Genomic DNA, 27,217 nt, shown 5'->3' with positions numbered 1-27,217 from the left:
TCCGCTCGTGAGCTCCTTCAAACGGAGCTCACGAACGGAAACCCGAACGCTAGTGTGAAAGTAGCCTATGCTGTGCGCGGGGCTCTATTAAAGGAGCACTGTAGGGGGCTCTATTATGGGGGGCTCTATTATAGGGGTGCTGTTTTGGTGGTGGCTGTATTATAGAGGTGCTGTGTGGGGGAGCTCTATTATAGGGGTGCTGTTTTGGTGGTGGCTGTATTATAGGGGTGCTGTGTGGGGGAGCTCTATTATAGGGGTGCTGTTTTGGTGGTGGCTGTATTATAGGGGTGCTGTGTGGGGGGCTCTATTATAGGGGTGCTGTTTTGGTGGTGGCTGTATTATAGGGGTGCTGTGTGGGGGAGCTCTATTGTAGCGGCACTGTGGGGGCTTTATTACAACTATGCTGTGTGGGGGGCTCTATTATAGGGGTGCTGTGTGGGGAGCTCTATTGTAGCGGCACTGTGGGGGCTTTATTACAGCGGCGCTGTGTGGGGGGCTTTATTACAGCTGCGCTGTGTGGGGGGCTCTATTATAGGGGTGCTGTGTGGGGGGCTCTATTATAGGGGTGCTGTGTGGGGGAGCTCTATTGTAGCGGCACTGTGGGGGCTTTATTACAGCTGCGCTGTGTGGGGGGCTGTATTATGGGGGGGCTGTGTTGGTGGTGGCTGTATTATAGGGGTGCTGTGTGGGGGAGCTCTATTGTAGGGGCACTGTGGGGGCTTTATTACAGCTGCGCTGTGTGGGGGGCTCTATTATAGGGGTGCTGTTTTGGTGGGGGCTGTATTATAGGGGTGCTGTGTGGGGGAGCTCTATTGTAGCGGCACTGTGGGGGCTTTATTACAACTATGCTGTGTGAGGGGCTTAGGGTGCAGTGTGGGGGGCTCTATTAAAAGGGCACTGTGGGGGCTCTATTATGGGGGCACTGTGGGGGGGGGCTCTATAATGGGGGCACTTATACGTGATGATTATCCTGATTTTCCCTTTTATCATCTTTCTCCTTTTTATAAGCAGCTGGTTGCACGTGGTTTAGATATTACATTATTATCAGAGAATGATGGGAGTTGTAGTCCTCCGAGTCACCTTTTGTTGGAATCCGTGTTCGCCGCGTTGGCCGTTGCCAAGGGAACGGGGCCGTCAATCAGCGCTGTTGGGGGCGTGTGTTAAGGAGACAAGGGGGCGTGGTGGTTCGTGTCACGTGATGTGTCGCTGGCTCCCAGCATGCACCGCTTGTAAACAGGAATGGCGGATGAGGAAGGGGAGGACGATCCCGGTGTAAACAACATGGGCAACCAGCTGCAGCTCATCCCCGGTAATGTATAGTCCGCCGGGGAGGGCGCGCTGCTGTCCCGTCATGTATACCGGCCTGTCCGAAGCCATGTCCTTCCCCAGGTAGTCGTGTACCCAGACTATAGGTGGCGCAGTCCTAGTAGCCAATCAAACGGCTGCTTTCATTTTGAAACCTTCTCAAGTTAAATGTTACCTGGAATCTGATTGGCTGTTTCTCCGTTTAGTCTATAGAGGGACTGAGTGAGGTCTTTCCCATCATGCACCTCATGTCCTTACATTTAGAGGGATTCTCTACTAACCCTGCGTGGCTGGTGTAACGGACATGCCGGTCCAGTCATCAGCCAGGGGGCAAATTAGTACAGAAAAACAAAAAGCAGCGGCCATTGAACCGAACAGATATTAGCTCACTTACTCCAGGGTACGTAAAGGGCGGAATGTTCCTGTGATGCTCATAAAGTCGGCGTCTGACTCTTTGGCGCAGGTCAGTCCCGCGCTGTTTCCTGGATCTGGTCATTTTTAAACTCTTTCAGACCCGGAGGATTTTCAGTTTTTGCTTTTCCGTTTTTTACTGCCTGCCTTCTCGCGTTAATGACGTTTTTATTTTTCCGTTCACGTAGCCGTATGAGGGCTTGTTTTTTGCTGAACAAGTTGTACTTTCTAATGGCCCCATTTACTTTTGCACATAATCTAGTAAGAAGCCGGAAAAAATTCCAAATGGGATGAAATTGGGAAAAAAAATGCAATTCTGTCCGTTTTCTGTGCCTTTCGGTTCATTATGATCACATTTATATAGTTTTAAAAACTTTAGAATTTTTTTTCTCTTTTCATTGCCATATTGTGACCCTTCATAAAATCTAATGCGTTATCACTAGTGTTGAGCGAACTTGTGGTTTAAGTTCGGCGTCGGGTTATCGAAGAATCCTGATATGGATTCCGAATTCCGTTGTGGTCTGTGGTAGCGGAATCCATAACGCGATTCTTAAAGGGAGTCTTTCACCTAATCTGAGCGTTTTAGACCGCTCAGATCAGGTTATAGACTCTTTAACCCTCATTACGATCATACCCGTCTCTTATGTGTCCCTCGCCCAGATAATGAAAATAACACTTTTTAAACTTATGCAAATTACCTTCTGAAGGTGCCCAGGGGCGGCGTTACTGGGCGATGTGCCCAGAAAAACACACCTCAGCCGGCGGACGTCACGAGCGGCACCAGAGGACGGCGGGCTGGGAACTGGCCCGCACCTGCGCACTGCTCTGCCCATTATGGGCAGAGGAACATCCTTTCATATTGCGCATGCGCCGGCCGGCTGTCTTTAGTTGGCCGGCGCATGCGCAATATGAAAAGCTGTTCATCTGCCCATAATGGGCAGAGCAGTGCGCAGGTGCGGGCCAGTTCCCAGCCCGCCGTCCTCTGGTGCCGCTCGTGACGTCCGCCGGCTGGAGGTGTGTTTTTCTGGGCACATCGCCCAGTAACGCTGCCCCTGGGCACCTTCAGAAGGTAATTTGCATAAGTTTAAAAAGTGTTATTTTCATTATCTGGGCGAGGGACACATAAGAGAAAGGTATGATCGTAATGAGGGTTAAAGAGTCTATAACCTGATCTGAGCGGTCTAAAACGCTCAGATTAGGTGAAAGACTCCCTTTAAAACACAAGTTTGCTCAACACTAGTTATCACTGAAGCTTTTAAGAAATTCTCTATGTTCCTATAGTGGACTGCCACAGGAACCGGGGCCGAGGCTGCGCAGGGATTGAACGGCTCCACCTCTCCCCGCTGCGGGGGGATTCAGCACTCACAGGCTTTCTGCGCTCAGATGCCGCGGTCACATCTGTGGAGTTAAATATCTGCGATTGCCGTGATCGCCGATCACAGACATCTGGCCCAGGTGTCTGCTGTGTGAAACAGCAGGCACCCAGCGGCTATGGCGCTCGCCCCGCTCCAGCGCAGGTGTCATCTTTAAAGAGACGACTTCCGTGTATGGCAATGGTTGTCAAGGGTTTGTTTAATGGGCGCCAGTGACTCCACGAATCTCCAGGTCCTATCCACGTTTCATACTACTTTAAAAGCAAGCATATCGGCGTCATGTTTAACACGTTTCTTGTCCTGACAGAGAGCGAGGAAGATGATGACATGGAGATGGAAGATCCTGATGGAGGAGACCAGGAAGCCCCCAACATCATCAACTTTGATACCAGCTTACCGACGTCTCATGTAGTGCGTAACACGGGGTTAACTTAGAAGGGTTTTAGGTCCATAAAGCTTAAAGGGTTTGGAAAGACATGGCCTCCTTCTTCTAGATACAGCGCCACACCTGTCCGCAGCTAAAGGGCTGTTCTGGTTGTAACAGTAGAAGTGAGAAGATCCCGGTCCGGCATCTTCTCGCTTCTACTGTTTACCCGATCAGGCGATTCAGGCTGCACTAACCGTTTACTACTTCTAATTTGCCCTCATTGTGGTTGCACCCAATTTGGTGCAACTCTCAAAAGGTGAGCAAACCATTTTTTTTTTTTTACCAATTGTGGCTTTCATGTTCACTTGACGTACTACCCTATGAGCGCCTCTCTCTCCTTATTGCCATTATTTGCTGGTTGTAACAGGCTATCCTGTGTCTATAGGAGGAGGAGAACTATTAGATCAGTGGGGGGTCCCAGCGGTCGGGCATGCTCACAGCCTCTCCATTCATCCCTGCGGGACTGCTGCTTGTACCTGCTATCTCCACCAGTCCTATAGACATAAATGTAGCAGCAGTCCCGTCCTCCAGCCCACTTTGTAGAAAATTGGCCAGCAAGGGGGGGGGGGGGGAGTAAAAAAAAAAATTGGAAATTTTTGCGCTAAAAGGGTTCATAAAAATGCGTGACTTCTCTGTGCCAAAAACTGATGTAAAATCCATCATAAACCCCCCCCCCATGTTTCATTCACTGACAGCAACAGAAAAATAGTCAGACAGTTGCGGGATGTTTCATTATACACCAGCTCTTTTCATTGGGGGAAATCAAACCAGCAGCCACAAGTAATGATGTCCGTAACATGGCGTGCGTCCAGATAGCCTCCTTCTGCTTCTCTGTGTGATTCTGTGGCTTTTATCGCTTCGCAGTATCTGGGCGTCGACATGGAGGAGTTTCACGGGAGGACGGTGCACGACGACGACAGCTGTCAGCTGATCCCGGTGTTACCGCACATACAGGTGATGCTGATTCCCGGCCAGACCCTGCCGCTACACCTCTCCAGACCACAAGAGGTCAGCATGGTGCGAGGCCTCATCCAGAAGGACAGGACGTTTGCTGTGCTGGCATATTGGTTTGTAATGGGGGGGGGGGGGGGGGGGGGATGTAATGTATATCCCTTAATCCGATTATATGGATGCCGGATTACAGGAATATTCCATAGTGAAGCGCATTCACCCTTCTTACGTTTGTGTCACAGTGAGGGTCTTCAGAGAGACGCTCGCTTCGGGACGACTGCGGAAATCTACGCCTATCGCGAGGAGCAGGAGTACGGCATCGAGACAGTGAAAGTGAAAGCCATCGGACGGCAGCGATTCCAAGTGCTGGAAATGAGAAGCCAGGCAGATGGGTGAGAGGTGGATCTCGAGAGGAGGAATTGGCGCGATCACACTAAAATGGAAATGAAGTAGAAAATATCCCGAGTGCCCAGTGCTGAGTAATCCCTGCTGGGAGGGGGAGGAGCTGTCAGTGACACCTCCCCCGCTCCCATATCACTGCAGAACTGGGGAGATTTGCCAGGCAGGACTCTAGGACAGTGTGATGGTTACCCAATACTTACTGCTGCTATTTAAACTCTGAAGTCTGAGTGGATCTGTCCCTCCTCTGTGCTTTACACTGCAGCTCTTTTTGTTCAACTTGGACATTTACATTCAGACACTGAAAATCTGTCCTGGTCTAGCTCTGCTCACACAGGTGAGGGCATGGAGCATTGTAGACAAATACAATGTGCCAAACCCTCAGCGTCCAGGATGGGTTTTGCAGCCCTTGAATGAACAGAATGTGTTGAAGATCTTTCCCTGATACAGTCGGCAGGTTGGACTGTACAGCCCCTTAAAGGGATAGTCCTCTGTAGGGCTGTTTTCAGAAACTTCCATACCCTGAGTGGCCACCTCTCCATTCACAGCAGCTGCATCCCTAGGTGGGAGGGGGGTCGAGGGACCCCCGTTGTGGAATTAGGTGTGGATTCCAGAGGGGGGACCCACATAGCGACATATTCTGTGGATATGCTGTAGATGTGGAAATACCCCTTTAAAGGGGCTGTCCCATAACAACAAACTATCTCCTATCCACAGGGGTCTCACTGCTGTGGCCCCCAACAATCACAAGAAGAGGGGCCAGCGTTTCTCCTTTTTAATGGAGAAGCTGACCTACATGCATGATCGCCGCTCTATTCAAACAGGGGAACGCGGTTTCTCGTGACCTACGGGGACCCCAGCAGTCAGACCATTGCCCATTAGACACTTATTTCCCATCCTGGACATAACTGGTTGTTATGGGACAGTTCTGGGCCACGGAATCTGAAGCAGCGCCCTCTGCAGTACAGCTTAGGAATGTTAACGACCTCTCTCCTTTGCTAGGATCCTGCTTGCCCGGGTACAGATCCTACCGGAGAGGGTCCTGCCATGTCCGATGACTGCCATCCAGCTGGATTCTCAGAGTCGCCATCAAGTTCCCCCGTGCAGTAAAGCGTTCAGCAGCCGGAACCCACAGAGCACCTGCCAGTGGCTGCACAAGTACCGCAGGGTGAGGACTGGCATTATGTGGCTCTTAAAGGGAACCTGTCTTCAGTTTCATACAGCATGAAATCCCCCCAGGATCCGTCATGGCAGACATGCATGTTATCAGGAATACTGCGATGGGTCAGAAAACCTAGTTATGGAAATGAGGGCGAAGTGTCCGCTGGGCGGACCCCCCCCCCGACTTCTCCCCACTTAATTTGGCTTGATTGACGTCTCTTCCCGTTTGCATGTGAAGACACCTGTCAATCAAACCTTGTCTACCTTCGCTAACAGATTTATTATTTGTCCAAATAAGTGCAAAATTAAGCAGCTTTATATTATTATTATTATAATAACTTTTGATTAAAAATTTCCAACCGTTTTGCTCCTGCAGCTCCTGTGCAGATTTTTGTGTCTCCGTGGTAACCGACAGCACACAGATTCTGTCTACTGTAATCCCGCAGCCTCGTCCTTCCTTCTATTAATTCCCTGCCTTATGCTAGCTTACGTTTCGTAGGTCAGTCAGCAGTAAGGGCCATACTGAAGGGATCAGACTACACAGTTTGTCGTCTGTTACCATGGAGATGCATAGATCTGCATAGGAGCTGGGGAAGCAAAACGGTAGGAAGTTTTGAATCAAGTGCACTTGTAAAGTTGCTTCATTTTTCATTTTAGATTTATAGGGAGCCCTTTTCCAGCCTTACATTCTGGTGCAGGGCCCTTGTGGGGTTCACCACCATATTTACGTATCACTTTCTTCCATATTAATGTTTTCCTATACTTATCGCCCCACAGAGAAAGTTTTTTGGTGCCAATTTGACGTCGTGGCCATCGTGGCTCTATGCTTTGTATGACGCGGTGAGTATTTCAGACTGATCGTCAGCTCCTTGGTTGTTTTCTTGGTGCCGGGGGTTGGGGAGTATTGGGGTCTTATGATTAGTTTCTCCTGTAATGTATCTGTGAGGATTTGTAATTCTACAACATATGGCGATCTGCATCTGTCATCAGGATTTTCTCATGGAGCGGGTGAAGCGACAGCTGCACGAGTGGGATGAAAATCTCCGCGACGACTCTCTGCCGGCTAATCCTATAGGTGAGACAGAGTGGGAGTCGCTTATTTTCAGAGGTTTTATGTCTGAAAAAAGTTCTGCAACTTCACAAATATAACTTTTCTTTACCTTTCTTCTACATTTTTAAAGTATCTGCTTGCTGTCAGTGAACTGAAACATTCCTGTTTCCATCCACAATGTGGTAACAAACACATCCCAATCTCAGAGCTGAAGGTTTGGTACAATTGTATCTAGTCTAGACAGCCCTAAACACATCATCAGCGCACATCTCTGTCTTGCTCCAAGGGTTTGCTACAGTGTATCAGTGCAGGTAAAATGGATTTGCTGCCGTATGCACCATGGTGCATTCAAATGCATGAGCAGAACTAGGTGGTCAAGGCAGGTTTTCATCTGGGTGTAGACAGGAATGTTCCCATTCGCTGACATCAAGCAGAGATCTTAAACATGGTGAAGAAATGAAACAAAGTTTGCAATAGAAAGTTCAGTAACGTTTTAATGTAATGATGAGTCCGGACGACCCCTTTAACAACAGGCCGCTGCTCTATGGTGCATTGCAATATTGGAAATTTTGGATTGTTGTTAAATGCATTGACATTAAACTGCTGTGTGAACACCACTGGTGAGAGGGTGGAAGCAGCCTGAGCACTGACAGAGAACCAGAAGAATTGTGAATGCAGCTCTGGATGTGACTGGAGTCTAAGACTTTAAAGGGGTTGTGCAGTGTCTTGATAAGTCATCAATATTGGATCGGTGGAGGTCTAACACCCGACACCTCTACGGTCAGCTGTTTGAAGAGGTTGTGGCGCTCGTGAATGGGACGGAGGTACACTGCACTACTGCTACAATCTAGACAGCATGCCAGTGCACACTGAAGAGGGCGCATAGCTGATCATTGTGGGTGCTAGGCATCAGGCCTATCCCGAGGAGAGGTCGTCAGCGTCCTGACACTGCACAACCCCTTTATATAGCAGTGGTTTCCCTACCCTCATCTGATGTCTGCTATAGCCTTTCATTTCTCAGCAGCTGATTACTTTGTGTCCCTCCTTTGATCAGATTTCTCATATCGAGTGGCGGCCTGCCTTCCCATCGACGACACGCTGCGCATCCAGCTACTGAAGATTGGAAATGCCATCCAGAGGCTGCGCTGTGAGCTGGACATCATGAGCAAAGTGAGGTCCCTCTAATGCAGAAAAGCCCCCGCCTCATAATGCTCCCCCAATCATGTACGAGCTGTGACCTCCCCCCTCTCGTTTTAGTGCACGTCTCTCTGCTGTAAACACTGTCACGACACTGAGATCACAACCAAGAATGAGATCTTCAGGTGAGGGAGGATGTCTGAAATGTGGGGGTGGAGGTAAGAACACACGCCTAGGTGCAGATCTATATCGTCTGCATTGACATCTGTCACTCTCTTGCAGTCTCTCTCTCTGTGGCCCTATGGCTGCCTATGTGAATCCTCACGGCTATGTACACGAGACCCTGACCGTCTACAAAGCCTTAAACCTGAGCCTGGTGGGCCGTGCGTCCATAGAGAACAGCTGGTTCCCAGGGTGAGTGCGATGGAACATTCACTTCTACAGGAGAGGGCGACCCAGTGACCAGAAGGAAATACACAGGGCTTGGTGCAGATCCTTTGAAGTTTTGCTCCATCTTAGTTTGCAGAACTTCCTCAGATATTCAGATGGAGGATTGTCTTAGTGCTGGGAGACCCCCCCCCCCCCCCTCCCCCTCCAATGTGGTCAGCACAATGTCGTCAAATCATTAAGGGGGTCATATTAATAAGTGCCCCGCAGATATACACTCACAAGGGCTGCCCCTGAATGTGTTCTTTAAGGGGAAGGTAAGCTCCTCGTTAGAGAAACCTTACAAAGTATGTGACACGGCCTGTGCTGGTAATTGTCCTTGGGGATGTCACCAAGGTTTTAGCATAGGGTCCTGGTGCCAGGGACATGGTAAAATCAAATGGAGATGTCCCAGGCCTGTGATCTAACTTGTGGTTCTCAGATTGTTGCAAGACTACCAGCATACCCTAAGGCTGGGTTCACACGGGCGTCACGTTTTGGCTCCGGATGCGTCCCGGGTGCATTGCGGCAAACCCGCGCGAGTAGGTACCCAATTGCAGTCAGTTTTGATTGCGTTCCGTTGTTCAGTTTTTATCGCGCGGGTGCAATGCGTTTTGCACGCACGTGATAAAAAACTGAATATGGTACCCAGACCCGAACCTGGACTTCTTCACTGAAGTTCAGGTTTGGGTTCGGTGTTGTGTAGATGTAATTATTTTCCCTTATAACATGGTGAAAATCGCACCGCATCCGCACTTGCTTGCGATTTTCACTCAGCCCCATTCACTTCTATGGGGCCTGCGTTGCGTGATAAATGCACAATATAGAGCATGCTGCGATTTTCACCGCTCATGTGCACAGCCCCATAGAAATGAATGGGTCCAGATTCAGTGCGGGTGCAATGCATTCACCTCACTTATTGCACCCGCGCGGAAATCTCGCCCGTGTGAACTCAGCCTAATAGATCGAGAGCCGCAGCTGACTTCACGATGTTAGGCATCATGCACATGACCTTATCTGTTTTGGGGTCTGCAAAATATGTATATCGACCGCGTTCTTGGCTATTCTTGTCCACAAAACTGTCAAGAGTAGAACATGTTATATAATTTGCAGAACAGATACACAGATGTGGACAGCACACGAAGGACATCTGTGTGCTTTCCATATTTTTCACTGACCCATAGAAATCAATGGCTCCCTGAGCTTTACGTCCATACGTTCGTGTGCATGAAGCCTTAGTCGGTAGATATAGATAGAAATGAGTAGGTGGTGCCACCTGGTGGATGAACAAGGGAAAAGCGAATTCTACAAATGTATCCAGTCCAGACAATCCTCTGTGAGATTAAACATCCCACACCTGTCCTGGTAGGTTGTCACAATGTATCAGTCTGGAGTCCAGGCTGTTTTATCTTACAGAGGATTGTCTAGACTGGATACAACTGTAAGAAGCCCTCCTCTGTGTGAGTCTCTTAATGTGAATCAGAATTCACTGACTGCAAGCAAGCAGAGGTCTTAAAAACTGAGGAATTAGAAAGTAATTTCCCCTTTTATTTTTTTTATGCTCAGTATGAGGACTGAGGGTTAATTATAAGAGCGATCATGAAAAACAGAAGTGGTGATGGGGGGGGGGGTATTTATGGGAGCAAATATAAAGCGGAAGGAAGTAGAGATATTGATCGCACTTTGCATAATTCAGAACCACAGCCTGATGTGAAGCATTGAGCTGCAAAATACACGGATCAGCCATAACATTAAAGCCGGTGATAATAACTCTGATTGCCTGGTGACTTCCTGTTTATAAATATATAATCAAACAGGAAGTTCGTGCAGGATTTGATCTAATGGAGGCCGTGCCTCGTTGGAGAAATGCTCACATCAAAGACTGCGGATGTTGCTTCCTAGATCCTGCCAGTGCCTGCACATTAGGGCGCGCCTCTGTGCAGTCACCGGCTGGATGGAGGAAGCAGCCACTAGGTATGTACACAGGCAGTCCTAATGCATAGTACTGTCCTTGGCAACGGAGAATAATTTACACAATGCACAAAAGGGAGTGTGTCTCTATCTATATATTAGTTTCCTCCCATTATTCCCAATCTGCCCCCATAGTGACAACTGCAGGCAGCGCACAGCTCCTTTTTATATAAGGTCTGATCGACATCTGCTTGTCTCTGCAAGAGGATGGGGCCGGCAGTGACATATATACCGTATTTTTCAGACTATAAGACGCACCTAGGATTTAGAAGAGGGAAAATATTTTTCATCAGACTCCCCAGCCTCAGATTAGACATAAAAATAAAAACTTACCTTGCTTGCTCCGAATGGCGCTGCCGCTCTACAGAGCACTAGTCAGACATCATCTGGAGTATTGTGCGCAGTACTGGAGACCATATCTCCAGAAGGATACTGATACTTTGGAGAGAGTTTCAGAGAAGAGCTACTAAACTGGTCCATGGATTGCAGGATAAAACTTACCAGGAAAGATTAAAGGACCTTAACATGTAGAGCTTGGAAGAAAGACGAGACAGAGCGGAGATGAGAGAGACTGCTAAATACATGAAGGGAATCAACAAGGGAAAAGAAGAAAAACTGCTACAAGAGGACATAGTGTTAAATTAGAGGGGCAAAGGTTTAAAAGTAATATCAGGAAGTATTACTTTACTGAGAGAGTAGTGGATGCAGGGAATAGCCTTCCTGCAGAAGTGGCAGCTGCAAATACAGTGGAGGAGGTTAAGCATGCATGGGATAGGCATAAGGCCATCCTTCATATAAGATAGGGCCGGGGGCTATCCATAGTATTCAGTATATTGGGCAGACTAGATGGGCCGAATGGTTCTTATCTGCCGACACATTCTATGTTCTATTAGGGGCCGCTGTTCCGTTCCGCAAGATACGGAATGCACACAGATGTCATCCGTATTTTTTGCAGACCGCCAAATACATATGGTTGTGTGCATGAGCCCTGAATCTGCAATGATGTGGCTAGGTTCTGCATTATCGAGTATTCTGGATTAAGAGTCAGTCATAGAAACTTATTCCTCATTCACATGTCAGTGTTTGGTCAGTGATTTCCATCAGTGATTTTGAGCCAAAACCAGGTGCGGCTCTAAAGACAGAACAGGTGCAGATCTTTCCCTTATACCTTATGGCTGTGGAGGCTCCAATACTGGTGTTGGCTCATAATCACTGATGGAAATTACTGACCAAACACTGACATGTGAATGAGGCTTCAGGAGCCAAAACCTACTTCCATTTACCTCCTCCCCCATCTTATCTCTCCAGATACGCTTGGACAATCGCTCAGTGCAGAGTATGTGGCAGCCACATGGGGTGGAAGTTCACCTCTGTACGGAAGGATTTGTCACCTCAGAGATTTTGGGGCCTGACCCGTTCAGCCCTGCAGCCTCGAATCCCAGTGCCAGACGAGGAGGAGGCGAGCCTGGACCAGTCCCCGATTCTCTGCCTGTGAATGGCGCACATCATCGCTATGCTTCGTCTCTAGCCCCCAGATATATGAAGAGTGGGGGTGGTGCGGCCCACCTGCATGTGATACCCTTATCTGTGGGGTGAGAGGAGGATGGAGCGGAGGGCCCGGCCCCGCTCCTGAGCATATCCACTTCTGTCTGCACCGTGCACTTCTCTTGTCTGAGGCTTTACCCGCTCTGCTCAGAGACGCTGATTATATTGTGATAATGACCGGTGTGATGTCAGACGCAGCGTTATATGGCCGTCCTAAACACCTGACCCTGGAACGCAGCAATCCCCCCCCCCGTCTCCGTAGTTATCGTCAGTCTTCTGTACATAAATCTTAATCATCAAGGTATATTCTAATCTACATTACTTTCCAATTGTTTACCAGATCTCTACCTGCTGTCAGTGAATGGAAACCTGTCACAGCCAGAGGCTGAACATCTGTACAGTGTGGATATTAATCACAGCATCAATCCTCTGTGAACTAAACAGCCTGACACATTGTAACAAACTATCGGGACTGGAGAGAATTTTGTGATGCTGAATTTAGTTCCCAAAGGATTATCTAGACTGGATACAACTGTAACAGACCCTCAGCAGTGTGAAATATCAGGTCATGAGGGGTTTTCAGGCACTGGATTTAGAGAAATGTTTCATTTTACTTGACAGCAATCAGAGATCCTGAACTATAATCTATATATAAGACGGTTGTAGGCCTTTTCTACAACGATTAAGCTGTACATAAAACTGACATTACAGTAAAATATAAGTTTCTCGTTAGCAATCTACTACTGTTTCCTGTCCATAGGGGGTGGCAGAATGGTTGGCACGGCAGAACTGACAACCACTTTTGTCTGGCAGACTGCAAGCAGTTCCCTTCCCCCGCTCCTTCTTGCAGCTTGCGCATAAACTCAGCAAGGGGCAGCATTATAGGATAGAATATGAAATCTGTAATGGGAGGAACATTGATAATATAACTAGAGCAAGGATGGCCAACCTGCGCTCTTCGGCTGCTGTAAACCCACCATGCCCTGCTGTAGGAAGTCTGGGCATGCTGGGAGTTGTAGTTTTGCTACAGCTGGAGAGCCGCAGGTTGGCCACAGCTAAACCTCGTGATTTAGCAGTGCCGTACAAGGTTATGGAAGTGCTCTACCAGTAAAGCAGGTCCCGGTCTGTGCCATATTCAACACTAAAGGTCTGTTCACATGCAGCAGATTTGGTGCAGAATTTTCTGTTTCATTCATCTGGACGAGACTCGCAGAAATCCCCAGAAAACCTCCCTGTGTCCCTCGTCTTTCTCTGTTCCACGAGACGTGAATATTGCACTGCAACATTATCGATGTCTAGAACATAGAAATAAACGGAATCTAAAATGAGACGAGGCCTTGTGGTAAAACATGGGGGTGACGCTCCGACTTGCAGGGGCACGCCCCAAAATAAAACCTGATGACGGTGTTGAGGACCTGATGCAGCCACCTTGAGTCAGAATGGTTACTAGTAACACCGACTGATACAATGTATCGCTAGCAACCAGCCTGACAGCAGTCCGTACCATGACAGTCCTCCTCCCAGGCTGCCTGTGTCAGGGTTCTGTAGTTTCAGGTCATGCTCCATTCAGAGAGCTCCCCCCAGTGGTGGCTGCAGGCAGACAATTTTATGCTGGAAGTAGATCTGCGCAGGGGATTTGGCGCTCTGTATCATAAATGCGGAGCTGTACCCGATATAAATCTCAGCACAGAACCACAGATTTACATAAAATAGAAATAAAAGCTTTTCATATTGATGGCCACCTACCTGAGACCATGAGTGTGAATCCCCAGATTTGATCATTTACAGCTTTTTTTTTTTGCGTTGGTTTTGTCCGCACTGAAAGAAGATTGACGAGCGACTGCGGAGTAACTTTAAAAAAATAACTTTACTATGAACATAAAGAGGAGTCCACACAGGACGCAGGGATCTCTGCACTTCGGAGTCAGGGACGAGTCAAACGTTAGCAAGTTGGTGTCCAATCGTCTTAATCCTTCTATAATTAAAACTTCTGCAACTTTCTGATAATCTTTGTTTCATTTCCTCATGATTTTTAAGATTTAACCTTGCTGTCAGTGAATAAAAACATTTTTGACCCAATACCTTTCACAGCTGAAGGTTTGTTACAATTGTATCCAGTCTAGACAATCCTCCGTGAGCTCAACACATCAGCAATACAATTCTCCCCCCTCATAATGTGTTGTTTGAGTTCAGACTGGATACAATTGTAACAAATCCTCAGCTATGAGTCGTGTTCTCCTGCTGCTGTGCGCTGCTTTTTCATGTGTCACGACATCGTATATATCTTAAAAAACAATAAGAAATTGGCTGTAAACAAGGTTCCATTCAATGACAGCAAGCAGAACTCTTGAAAACTGTGGAATCAAAGCACTAGGTCTATTAAAAAGTTGCAGAACTTGTCATTTTCCATTGATTCGCCCTCATTATATGAAGCCCCCTTATGTTGTATCAGCAGAAATCGCGAGGGTTCCTGAAGAATATCCCATTGTTTCTAATGGGGGAATCTGCCTCCGAGCGTCCCCACCTCCAGGAATAGTATGACCCAGGGTTAGTACCCCGCGCTGTCGTTCCTGGACACAGCATTGAGCAGCTCCTCTTTGTCGGCCTTGTAGCCACTTTCCTTCCATTGCTCCCGCAGTTCCTGCAGGATTCTCCCAATCTCCTTCCCCGAGGACACGCCCATACGCCGCAAGTCGTGTCCACTGACAGGGAAGCGGGGCAGTGTCCATTTTTCCATCTGTCTCAGGAGCTGCTCTTCGCCCTGGTACTTCAGCAGCTCGCACACCTTCTTCTGGGCGTCTGTCTCTCGGGACTAAAAGTAAACAGAAACAGGAAGAGAGAAATGGCGCCGGTTTAATCAATGATCACGATCAAAAAGAGAGAATATGAGTACAACTCTTTCTTCATGTGACTAAGAGACTAAAGCCCTGACATCGCAGTGCTTCCGCCCACCACTAGAGTGCACTGTCGGCTAATGTACTTCTCAGCTTTGCTGTGCAGACTGGGACAGAGTCTGCAGAGAGTTGGCCCTATTGTAATGCAGGACGGCAGCACTATACAGTATGCACATAGATCTCCCTGGTGCAGGGGCTATGCTCCATAAAGTCCTGGAGACTGCATTAGTCCTTGGACTCATTCATTGCAGCTCCCATAAAGTACACAGCCCCTGCTGCACCGTCGATACAAGGAGGAGGTGTCTCCAATATGGTGCTGTGTAGTTCCAGCACCGGAGCTATACCCCAACAGCTGATCGGTGGCGGCCATGGAGTCGCACCACCGCTGATCAACTAGTGATGGCCTATCCTGAGACTAGGAAATCACTTGGTAAAGGCTGGACGACCCCTTTTAACCCGGCGCTGCTCACATCAATCACAAAATCCTGGAACGGCTTCAGAGGTTGGCGGTCGGTGTGATCCGCCGTCAGCGTCCTACGCTCCTTCAGTAAGAATAGTGCCAGCCCCTTCTCCTCCTTGGAGATCTTCAATCGCAGGTCCAGTTTTTGGATGCCATCCGGGTGGCAGAAGAGTGCAGTCAGAAGGGTCATGGGTTTAGGAGCCAGGGGCCCGGCCTGGGAGCAGATGCGCGAGAACTCCTCCACATTTCCACCCTCCGGCAGTCCTGCGATAAAAGCAAACTGGGATTAAAACGGAACCGACCCACAGAAACGAGACCTCTCCTGACCGATATCACCTGCGGTGGGGGGGCAGTGAAACACCCACCAATGTGAGGAGCCACTCCCAGCTGGTAGATCAGTTGGATCATGTGATTGACGTGATTTCCTTCTAGGATCTTTTTAAGCTCCACCCAGATTCTTTCCCCCGAGATGCCACCCAGTCCGGGAGCGTGTTCTCGTATGGCGTCCAGAGTGGACGGACTGTGCTCTCCGGGTTTCTCGGATATCCTTCCATAAAACCTGTAAGACATCAGTGGATAGGTGTACGTTACATCATGTCTTCCCCTCCAGAGCTGCACTCACAAATCGGCTATGCTGACAGACCCCACCCTAATCCAAGACCCAACAATGTGCCGCACTGAGCTCTGCTACATTGCAAGAGAGGAAGCTGCTGTACAATGCCTGGTGCTAACGCTACTTCTCCGACAATCACAGTGAAGAGAAGGGGCACGTGAGGTCCTACAGCTGTCCGGAAACTAGAAGACTTGTGAACGCAGCTTTGGATGTGACAGGAGTAGAATACAAGATCTGAACATATGAAACGAGTCCTCCAGGGTGAGAGCCCATCCAACTGAGCTCCTTTCTGCTCCAACCCCCACCATGTCTGGCCGGGGAAGTTTCCATTCACCTGAGGTAGCGGAGAATTCGCAGATAGTCCTCCTGGATCCGTTTGGCTGGGTCGCCCACAAATCGGATGTTCCGGTTCTTCAAATCTTCGTAACCATTGAAATAATCGTACAGCGTGCCGTCAAATCCTTAGGAAACACAAAAATCTATAACGCAAGCAAGACCTAAGCACATCCTAAGCCTCGACCGCACTTATCCTGGGGGCCACAGCTGCTGAGCGCAGGCAGGAGGACTGTCTGTTTACAGGGACGCCCTGAAGGATTGATTTGTCATGTCTGCTGTAAATGGACATCTATATAGCAGACATGACTAATCAATTCCATACACCATCCCCGCCCTGCACTATTAATTATCAGTAAACAGGAAAGAAAACGCCCCGTTCTTACCCAGAAACATGGAGTTGATGGTGAGATCTCGCCTCTCTGCGTCCTGCTCCCAGTCGGTTGTAAACTCCACCTCCGCGTGGCGTCCGTCAGTCTGCAGGTCGACCCGCAGTGTCGTGACTTCAAAGTTCTGGTCATTAATCTGAGGAGGAAATGAGGGTGAGGGTGAGTGCTACGAAAATGTGGGTGCTAAATATCCCCCAACCCCACGGTCAGGCCTGGAGTAAATGTCACCACACGTGTGGAGCACCGTTACCCCCCATCCAGGGAGGAGGACATGAGCGCAGTGACGCCCCCCAGCACAATTATAACATGGCATCCCAGCGATTCCTCACCCTCGCCGTCACGGTGCCGTGCTTCTCTCCTTTGTTGTTAATCAGCCGAATTCCCTTCTTCAGGAAGAGATCCTTCATCTGATCGGGGGTGGCCGTGGTGGCAAAGTCCACGTCGTGCGGCTGCTTCCCCGCAAGAAGGTCCCGGACGGCGCCTCCTGCGATCCGCAACTCATAATTCTCCCGCGCAAATAAATCTGTAGCAACATGACTGAAAGTTACATCACACGTATACAGTCACCTCCATCCTCCTCCTCCCCCCCTGTATACAGTCACCTCCATCCTCCTCCTCCCCCCCCCTGTATACAGTCACCTCCATCCTCCCCCTCCCCTGTATACAGTCACCTCCATCCTCCTCCCCTGTATACAGTCACCTCCATCCTCCCCCTCCCCTGTATACAGTCACCTCCATCCTCCTCCCCTGTATACAGTCACCTCCATCCTCCTCCTCCCCTGTATACAGTCACCTCCATCCTCCTCCTCCCCTGTATACAGTCACCTCCATCCTCCCCCTCCCCTGTATACAGTCACCTCCATCCTCCTCCTCCTCCTCTGTATACAGTCACCTCCATCCTCCTCCTCCTCCCCTGTATACAGTCACCTCCATCCTCCTCCTCCTCCCCTGTATACAGTCACCTCCATCCTCCTCCTCCTCCCCTGTATACAGTCACCTCCATCCTCCTCCTCCCCTGTATACAGTCACCTCCATCCTCCTCCTCCTCCCCTGTATACAGTCACCTCCATCCTCCTCCTCCCCTGTATACAGTCACCTCCATCCTCCTCCTCCTCCCCTGTATACAGTCACCTCCATCCTCCTCCTCCTCCCCTGTATACAGTCACCTCCATCCTCCTCCCCTGTATACAGTCACCTCCATCCTCCTCCTCCCCTGTATACAGTCAACTCCATCCTCCTCCTCCCCTGTATACAGTCAACTCCATCCTCCTCCTCCCCAGTATACAATCACCTCCATCCTCCTCCCCTGTATACAGTCACCTCCATCATCCTCCTCCCCTGTATACAGTCACCTCCATCCTCCTCCTCCCCAGTATACAGTCACCTCCATCATCATCCTCCTCCCCTGTATACAGTCACCTCCATCCTCCTCCTCCCCTGTATACAGTCACCTCCATCCTCCTCCCCCCCTGTATACAGTCACCTCCATCCTCCTCCTCCCCAGTATACAGTCACCTCCATCCTCCTCCTCCCCAGTATACAGTCACCTCCATCATCCTCCTCCCCTGTATACAGTCACCTCCATCCTCCTCCTCCCCAGTATACAGTCACCTCCATCATCATCCTCCTCCCCTGTATACAGTCACCTCCATCCTCCTCCTCCCCTGTATACAGTCACCTCCATCCTCCTCCCCCCCTGTATACAGTCACCTCCATCCTCCTCCTCCCCTGTATACAGTCAACTCCATCCTCCTCCTCCCCTGTATACAGTCAACTCCATCCTCCTCCTCCCCAGTATACAATCACCTCCATCCTCCTCCTCCCCTGTATACAGTCACCTCCATCATCCTCCTCCCCAGTATACAGTCACCTCCATCCTCCTCCTCCCCTGTACAGTCACCTCCATCCTCCTCCTCCCCTGTATACAGTCACCTCCATCCTCCTCCTCCCCTGTATACAGTCACCTCCATCCTCCTCCTCCCCTGTATACAGTCACCTCCATCATCATCCTCCTCCCCTGTATACAGTCACCTCCATCCTCCTCCTCCTCCTCCCCTGTATACAGTCACCTCCATCCTCCTCCTCCTCCTCCTCCCCTGTATACAGTCACCTCCATCCTCCTCCTCCCCAGTATACAGTCACCTCCATCCTCCTCCTCCCCAGTATACAGTCACCTCCATCCTCCTCCCCTGTATACAGTCACCTCCATCCTCCTCCCCTGTATACAGTCACCTCCATCCTCCTCCCCTGTATACAGTCACCTCCATCCTCCTCCCCTGTATACAGTCACCTCCATCCTCCTCCCCTGTATACAGTCACCTCCATCCTCCTCTGTATACAGTCACCTCCATCCTCCTCCTCCTCCCCAGTATACAGTCACCTCCATCCTCCTCCTCCCCAGTATACAGTCACCTCCATCCTCCTCCTCCCCAGTATACAATCACCTCCATCCTCCTCCTCCTCCTCCCCTGTATACAGTCACCTCCATCCTCCTCCCCTGTATACAGTCACCTCCATCCTCCTCCTCCTCCTCCTCCCCTGTATACAGTCACCTCCATCCTCCTCCTCCTCCTCCCCTGTATACAGTCACCTCCATCCTCCTCCTCCTCCTCCCCTGTATACAGTCACCTCCATCCTCCTCCTCCCCTGTATACAGTCACCTCCATCCTCCTCCCCTGTATACAGTCACCTCCATCCTCCTCCCCAGTATACAGTCACCTCCATCATCCTCCTCCCCTGTATACAGTCACCTCCATCATCCTCCTCCCCTGTATACAGTCACCTCCATCCTCCTCCCCAGTATACAGTCACCTCCATCCTCCTCCTCCCCAGTATACAGTCACCTCCATCATCCTCCTCCCCTGTATACAGTCACCTCCATCCTCCTCCTCCCCAGTATACAGTCACCTCCATCATCCTCCTCCCCTGTATACAGTCACCTCCATCCTCCTCCTCCCCAGTATACAGTCACCTCCATCATCATCCTCCTCCCCTGTATACAGTCACCTCCATCCTCCTCCTCCCCTGTATACAGTCACCTCCATCCTCCTCCCCCCCTGTATACAGTCACCTCCATCCTCCTCCTCCCCAGTATACAGTCACCTCCATCCTCCTCCTCCCCTGTACAGTCACCTCCATCCTCCTCCTCCCCTGTATACAGTCACCTCCATCCTCCTCCTCCCCTGTATACAGTCACCTCCATCCTCCTCCTCCCCTGTATACAGTCACCTCCATCCTCCTCCTCCCCTGTATACAGTCACCTCCATCATCATCCTCCTCCCCTGTATACAGTCACCTCCATCCTCCTCCTCCCCAGTATACAGTCACCTCCATTCTCCTCCTCCCCAGTATACAGTCACCTCCATTCTCCTCCTCCCCAGTATACAGTCACCTCCATTCTCCTCCTCCCCAGTATACAGTCACCTCCATTCTCCTCCTCCCCAGTATACAGTCACCTCCATCCTCCTCCTCCCCAGTATACAGTCACCTCCATCATCATCCTCCCTGTATACAGTCACCTCCATCCTCCTCCTCCCCAGTATACAGTCACCTCCATCCTCCTCCTCCCCAGTATACAGTCACCTCCATCCTCCTCCTCCCCTGTATACAGTCACCTCCATCCTCCTCCTCCTCCTCCTCAGTATACAGTCACCTCCATCATCATCCTCCCTGTATACAGTCACCTCCATCATCATCCTCCCTGTATACAGTCACCTCCATCATCATCCTCCCCTGTATACAGTCACCTCCATCCTCCTCCTCCCCAGTATACAGTCACCTCCATCATCATCCTCCCTGTATACAGTCACCTCCAGTCATCCCCTGTGCACAGTGACCTCTCTGCAGGGTCTCACCTGTCAGAGTCTTGAGGCCGTCGGTGAAGAGAGCCTTGAACTGCGGACTCTGCACCCTCATGGTGGACAGGCGGCGGCTCTGCGAGAGGAGGCGGCCGAGCATCTGTCTCCAAGAGATCTTCTCCTGAACTTTATCTAATACATCCGTGTCGGCTAAAGGACCTTTGATGACGTCGTGACCATGTGATCAGTCACATGTGTGGGAGGAGTCAGATTCCTGCTCTACTACTGGTGGAGCTAAGTGACCTTTGACGACGTCGTGACCATGTGATCAGTCACATGTGTGGGAGGAGTTACACCTTACAATGTAAACAAGTGGAGCTGCGGGGAGATGTGTGAGGTTGGTGGATCCAGAGGTAAGTGCTTCCTGTATGGAGTAATTAACTCCTGCAGTGCCTGATGGGGATGACCAGGCAGTCTATTAGACCACGCTTTTATTAGGCCCCTGCTGTCATGGTAACCCTTTGGCGATCATGTTGTGAGGAGCCCCTTCTGTCTAACCAAGCCAAAGGTTCTACTTTTGCTCTTGACGTGGCATATCAGGGGTTAAGGCGGTGACCCGCCCATCAGGATCAGTGGCGCCATTGAGCCCCGGCGCCTTGTAACGCTGTGTGGGACCCTGCAGCGCGCAGCGGCGTCTGACGGAAGGGTTAATGGTGTTACCATGAAGGCGGACGGTGACATGGCGGCCCAGTGCTTCATGCTGTGCACACAGCGGCTTGGCTCCACCCTCAGGACACTTAACTGCTCATTTGCATAAGGACTGAATGTCCTATTTCTCCAGAATGAAGCCGCAGATCGGTCTCATTACAAGAAGCTGAGCTACAAGGCCTGGTTCCTGGTGACAGACTCCCTCTAACCTGTCCCCTCCCGATACACCCCCACACGCACGCTCCGATCCTCACTAGACCTTCTTCTCTCCTCTTATCGCCTCTTCCCACAATCGCCTCCAGGATTTCTCCTGCGCATCCCCCATACTCTGGAACTCACTACCCCAACATATCAGACTCTCACCTACAGTGGAATCCTTCAAAAGAAACCTGAAACCCACCTCTTCAGACAAGCCTCCAACCAGTGACCCTGCTGCCTCTATACCGCCACGACCAGCTTCACCCGCACCTACTGTGTCCTTCTCCCATACCATGTAGATTGTAAGCCTCGCGGGCAGGGCCCTCTCTCCTTCTGCTGTATTGTTCATGCCTAGTGCAATGGTCTGTATCATGTATGTGCACCGCTTATCATATGTACAGCGCTATGGGATGAATGGCGCTTTAATAATAAATAATAACCTGCGTTTTTCCTTCTTGCAGGTCACTGATTTGATGGGGCAGATGGAGGAGGTCGGTGGGCGCTCTGTTCCCCCCAGCGTCTGGTGTTCTCTATCATTGTGTTCATGACGCTGCTGTTCGCATAGTGACTGAGAAACACAGAGCCCGGCGACCCCCGCACAGGACGCAGCGTCTGACGGAGCAACTTGGTCTTATTCAGCTTTACAGATGCCTCTGTAGGAAGGGAAGGGGTGACCCTATAGGGCATGGATGTCAAACTCATGGCCCTCCAGATGTTGCAAAACTACAACTCCCATCATTCCCTGATAGCTGTATTATGCCCAGGCATGATGGGAGTTGTAGTTTTGCAACAGCTGGAGGGCCACGAGTTTGACATCCCTGCTATAGGGGGTTGTTTTAGAGATTCCCCTGCCCCTATAGGTGGATAGTTTGGAGATGCCACTTCCCCTCTAGGGGGGGTTAGTTTACAGATGCCACTGCCCCTATAGGGGGTTAGTTTACAGATGCCACTGCCCCTATAGGGGGGTTAGTTTACAGATGCCACTGCCCCTATAGGGGGGGTAGTTTAGAGATGCCCCTGCCCCTTTAGGGGGGTTAGTTTAGAGATGCCCCTGCCCCTATAGGGGGTTATTTTAGAGATGCCCCTGCCCCTATAGGGGGGTAATTTAGAGATGCACCTGTTGGATAATTGTATATGTATCAGGGTCTCCTGTCACAGGGGGGCGCTGCAGGTGAGGTTCATGCATTGGATGTAGGTTCTTTGCAGAACAATCAGGAAAGGTAACGCTGTGGTTTATTTTTCCTGGGGGTTTCTGAATCTGACAAATCAGTGCTCCAGACTAAGAGCAAACACCTAGGAGCCAAATTACATTAAAATACGTAAAGTAAAATAAAAAACTTAGAGGAGAAGATGAGACGCAGGTGACAGTAGTGAGCCCGCTCTACATCCGGGAGAATACAGCACCACATAGCTGTTACATCCAGGGACATCTCCGTTCAGACCGTCTCTCATCGTTTCCTCTTCTCCTCCGTTTGACCCAGACTGCCATGACCGATTCTTTCAGCTGTGTCTCATCTCTGCAGAGATTTTTATGGATGTGTGCGATTTCTCAGCTTTTCTATCAACCTCCCACATTTTCAACACAAACTCCCCATCCTGCTGTCCCTCCCAAGGCCTCGTTCACATTTCCATTTTTCACCGACGTGTGCTGTCCGCATTTTCTGCGGACAGCACCCCTTGATTTAAATCTGTCCACATTTCAGTAATCCGTGATGCGGATTAAGTAATTACTTATTAACCTGATGAAGGGGACTTTTTGAGCCCCGAAAGGCGTTGTTCTATGTACATTTGTTTGTTATGTAATTAAAGAAGATTCACCTACAGAGACCGACTTGAACCAGTGATTTTGCGCCTGATCAGAATTTCCTTCACTACTTCTTATAACAGATGGACATCCTGATATAACAATGGGGCCGCAAAAAAAAGCTGTTGAAAAACTGCGTGTATTGACTAGACAACCAGAAGAAGGATCGCGGTCACCATTACCGCAGCGAAATGTCCACTCCAGAGCAAGTACTGCTTCAGACTTACCAGCGCCCATTACATCCTCTGAGGGAGCTAATGAGGAGCTCACACTCAAACAAGTAACAGCCCAGGTCCTGGAAGCCATGCAGGAGATCCCTCACAGGGAAGCTAGACCTGGGGCTGCTACGCCAAGATCTCCACAATCTGCGGGAAAGAGTCCAGCATACCGACGAGCGTATCTCTCGCATAGAGGATGTCACTGCCGCGGTACCGCCATCAATAACGGACTTAAACACCAAAGTGGAGCTCTAGAAACAAGAAGCTGATGACCTAGAGAACAGGCTCAGGAGACATAACATCAGAATGATTGTGTTGTGGAAGGCCGAGCGCCGGATGTGTTCATAGAAAAATGGATATGAGGCAGAGTTTTCATCAGCCTATGCGGTAGAACGGGCACACAGAGTACCGGCAAAACCACCACCACCAGGGGCCCCACCTCGTCCCATGGTAGCTAGGTTCCTTAACTGCAAAGACAGAGATGAAATACTGGCCCTGGCTAGAAGACGACAAGAAATCAAAGTAGATGGCGCTAAAGTCCCTATATTCCCAGACTTCTCCATGGAACTGCAGAAGCAGCAAGCTACATTTATGGATGTAAAGTGACGCCTGAGAGAAGCAAGCGTCCCAAATTCCATGGGCTATCCTGCAAGACTCCGAGTGGTGGACGGCGTCAGGGCAGTCTTTTTTACCTCCCCTGGAGAAGCTTCAGAGTGGCTGAATCAACGGAGAAGATCCCCGAGATGCTGAGATTTAGCTGTATTTGAGATAATGCCATTCGCTGTAGACGACGTAATGGTCTGTATTGGCAGTATGAGGTGGCTCTACTAATCAATAGGGACGTACTGGTCTGGTTTGTTTGCTAAGATCCAGATAGCCAAATAGGTTGATTAATTAATCCAATTTTCATTATTGTTCAAGATATAGGGCTGGAACATTTTCTTTTAGTCAGTTGAATGGTTAGACTATTGCTGTGGCTGCAGCTTGTGCCAATAGTCATCCCGGTCTTACTGGCCTACAGTTTGGGAATCTAAATAATGTCGTTGTTTTGTAGTTTATATGCAGGTCTTTATATATTACTGTTGCATGCTGTTACACTCGATGCACTGCGCTCCATGATTGACAACGCGTATCTGCCTACACAAAAAAATTCTCAATGCAAATTTTGTGTCATGTGACCAGGGAGTGGGAGTGAAGCGCTTACTATTACTTACCGCTTCGTGGTCACCCGCCGGCCCGCACCACGCTGCACGTAAGCGCGCACTATGACCCGACGCTGTGTGACGTCATTATGTCAGTGCAGAGAAGAAGATGGAGGAGCTGTGGAGCAGCGCCCCTGCAGGAAAGGTAGGTACTGTTGCTGGGGACATGGCTAGAAGGGGGAGATGGTGGCACTGGGGGGCAGTTGGTGGCGCAAGCTGGTGGCACTGGTGGACCGTTTTTGTGGCACTGTAGGGCAGTTGGGGGCACAAGCTGGTGGCACTGGGGGGCAAGGTGGTGGCACTGGGGGCAAGCTGGTGGCAGTTGACACTAAGGGGCAAGCTGGTGGTACTGGAGGGCAGTTGGTGTTGTAAGCTTGTGGCACTGGGGGGCATGCTAGGGGCAGCTGGTGGCATTAGGGGCGGCAAGGTGGTGGCAGTTGGCACTAGGGGGCAATCTAGTGGCACCTGGGGTCAAGCTGGTGGCACCTGGGGGCAAGCTGGTGGCACCTGGGGGCAAGCTGGTGGACCTGGGGGGGCCCTGGTGGCACTGGGAGGGCAGCTGGTAGCACTGAGGGTGCAGCTGATGGCACTGGGGGAACGTAGCTGATGGCACTGGGGGATCTGATGCACTTGGGCTGATCACACAAGGGAGAACAAAGGGTGTTGGGGTCTGATGGCAGGGGGTCTGATGAGTTTTTATAAAAGGAAAACAGTCTATTAATTCATGTTTTCTTATTAGATTATTCGATTAATCGTAAAAAATTATCGATAGAATACTTGATTTCTAAAATAATCGTTTACTGCAGCCTTAGTCGGAATCCATGGCTGAGTTAAAAATACTTTCGTGGAATGTCAGGGGACTGGGTACTCCGCAGAAGAGATCCATGGCTTTTGCCTTTAGAAACGCTGGTCCACAAATTCTGTGTCAAGAAACGCATCTGGTCAATACCTCCTCCAGGGTCCTCCATAAACCTTGGGTCATCACGAGGAGTGTCCCTATTAATACATAAACAGCTACGTTGGGAGGTAAAAGACTCAGCTGTTGATTCGGAGGCAGATATGTCTTTGTTCACGCTCTGATTGACAATGTACAGTACACATTATTATGCATTTATAACCTTCCCCCCGGATCTAAGCAAATATTACACTTAGCGGCCACTTTTGCTGCTGCCTATCCACATTCTAGAATAATATGTATGGGAGACCTAAATATGACACTGGACCCCTCGTTAGACCGCCATATTGATACAGAGGATCTGTTGGGAGCAAGAAGTCCGTCGCGACTCAACAGATTTCTGACTGAGTTTAGATGGCTTGACCTTTGGAGAATTACACACCCCAGAGACAAGGTATATTCCTATCATAGTGGAAGCCATGATTCCCTAACCCGAATAGACTACATGCTAGGAAATGAGATAACCATGTTGAACCTATGCTCCATATCATGTTTAGCTAGAGGAATATCAGACCACTCTCCAATACTAGGCAATATAATGCGTGGAACACCCTCAGCCATGTACAGAATGAGTATACATCCGTTCTGGCTGGGCCTGCTCGGCTCGGCAGACGGAACTGCACATCAGTTAAAAGAAATTTTGGCAGTCCATGCAGATGAGGCCAATACAGGGTCCCTACACAATAGTATTTGCTATATCAAAAAAGACACCAAATGCCTGGAGATGGAGCTGGAAGCTCAGTGTCATGTACTGGAACAATATGTCCAACATCTGAGATTTTAATAGAAATGCCTGGCTCCAAGCAGGTAGGAAATACCTAACCATACTCAAAGACAAGGCAGATAGGAAATTATTCTTTATGAAACAGACCACATGTGAACTAGGTAATCAGTCAGCTAAATTATTGGCCCAACCTATTCGTCATAACTCACCCTCAGGAATCCTATTGGCCAAGTACTAAACAAGAAGGATGGAATCCTCCAGACGTTTACACAATTTTACCAAGACTTGTATAGATCTAGTATTACGGCTTCGAAGCAGAGATTGCTAAATATCTGGAGGATATTCCTCCTCCCAGGCTCACTACAAGACAAAGTGCCCAATTAGACAAACCAATTAGTTTAGATGAAATAACACAAGCCATAATAGACCTTAATAATGGGAAATCACCAGGTCCTGATGGACTTCCTAAAGAAGTATATGCTAAATATGCAGAGGTAATGGTCCCACAATTACTAGCTACCCTCCATGCGGTCCTACCGGAATCATTCATGGAAGCCACTATTATAGTATGGATCCACCTAACTGCAGCTCCTATAGACCCATATAGCATTACTAAATGTAGATTATAAAATTCTAACTAGGGTTCTGGCCTCTATACTGAACCGGGTGATTCTGTCACTGGTCCACCACGACCAGACGGGATTCATGCCAGGGAAGTTCACTACTGAAAATATCAGAAGAGTTCAAGTGGTCACGCAGCTGGGA

General features: G+C 49.6%; 2 protein-coding genes across 3 annotated transcripts; one reads left to right on the top strand and one right to left on the bottom strand.

Annotated features, from left to right (window-relative positions):
• The first annotated feature begins 1,183 nt into the window (after nucleotides 1-1,183).
• Nucleotides 1,184-13,485, top strand: LOC122920424 (protein cereblon). 2 transcript variants are annotated; one of them, XM_044269916.1, is made up of 11 exons: nucleotides 1,184-1,309; nucleotides 3,397-3,500; nucleotides 4,381-4,583; nucleotides 4,710-4,859; nucleotides 5,869-6,034; nucleotides 6,805-6,867; nucleotides 7,018-7,102; nucleotides 8,133-8,248; nucleotides 8,336-8,400; nucleotides 8,498-8,629; nucleotides 11,921-13,485. In XM_044269916.1, exons 1-11 carry the CDS (start codon nucleotides 1,240-1,242, stop codon nucleotides 12,105-12,107), a joined length of 1,341 nt encoding a protein of 446 aa, XP_044125851.1. In that variant the 5' UTR covers nucleotides 1,184-1,239; the 3' UTR covers nucleotides 12,108-13,485. The 2 variants fall into 2 exon arrangements, with proteins under 2 accessions (XP_044125851.1, XP_044125861.1); XM_044269926.1 differs by having other exon boundaries at nucleotides 1,252-1,389.
• Nucleotides 13,486-14,224: 739 nt separating this feature from the next.
• LOC122920437 (CCA tRNA nucleotidyltransferase 1, mitochondrial-like) lies at nucleotides 14,225-20,847 on the bottom strand. Its single transcript, XM_044269936.1, has 7 exons — nucleotides 20,701-20,847; nucleotides 17,176-17,369; nucleotides 16,844-16,982; nucleotides 16,459-16,585; nucleotides 15,877-16,070; nucleotides 15,522-15,775; nucleotides 14,225-14,969 (listed from the first exon to the last, which is right to left on the bottom strand). Exons 1-7 carry the CDS (start codon nucleotides 20,801-20,803, stop codon nucleotides 14,706-14,708), a joined length of 1,275 nt encoding a protein of 424 aa, XP_044125871.1. The 5' UTR covers nucleotides 20,804-20,847; the 3' UTR covers nucleotides 14,225-14,705.
• Nucleotides 20,848-27,217: the final 6,370 nt, after the last annotated feature.

Source organism: Bufo gargarizans, chromosome 1 (genome assembly GCF_014858855.1).
Source record: "Bufo gargarizans isolate SCDJY-AF-19 chromosome 1, ASM1485885v1, whole genome shotgun sequence".
Lineage (NCBI taxonomy): Eukaryota > Metazoa > Chordata > Amphibia > Anura > Bufonidae > Bufo > Bufo gargarizans.
This window is presented reverse-complemented; position numbering and strand designations above follow the sequence as displayed.

Excerpts from the sequence above, each read along its gene's own strand:
- LOC122920424 (XM_044269916.1), top strand. The coding sequence starts at position 1,240 with ATGGCGGATGAGGAAGGGGAGGACGATCCCGGTGTAAACAACATGGGC. Across the intron at positions 4,860-5,868 it reads ATGAGAAGCCAGGCAGATGG|GATCCTGCTTGCCCGGGTAC; the intron begins GTGAGAGGTGGA and ends CTCCTTTGCTAG. Across the intron at positions 8,401-8,497 it reads ACCAAGAATGAGATCTTCAG|TCTCTCTCTCTGTGGCCCTA; the intron begins GTGAGGGAGGAT and ends ACTCTCTTGCAG.
- LOC122920437 (XM_044269936.1), bottom strand. The coding sequence starts at position 20,803 with ATGCTCGGCCGCCTCCTCTCGCAGAGCCGCCGCCTGTCCACCATGAGG. Across the intron at positions 16,983-17,175 it reads ACGGCACCGTGACGGCGAGG|ATTAATGACCAGAACTTTGA; the intron begins GTGAGGAATCGC and ends TTTCCTCCTCAG. Across the intron at positions 14,970-15,521 it reads TCCAGGATTTTGTGATTGAT|TCCCGAGAGACAGACGCCCA; the intron begins GTGAGCAGCGCC and ends GTTTACTTTTAG.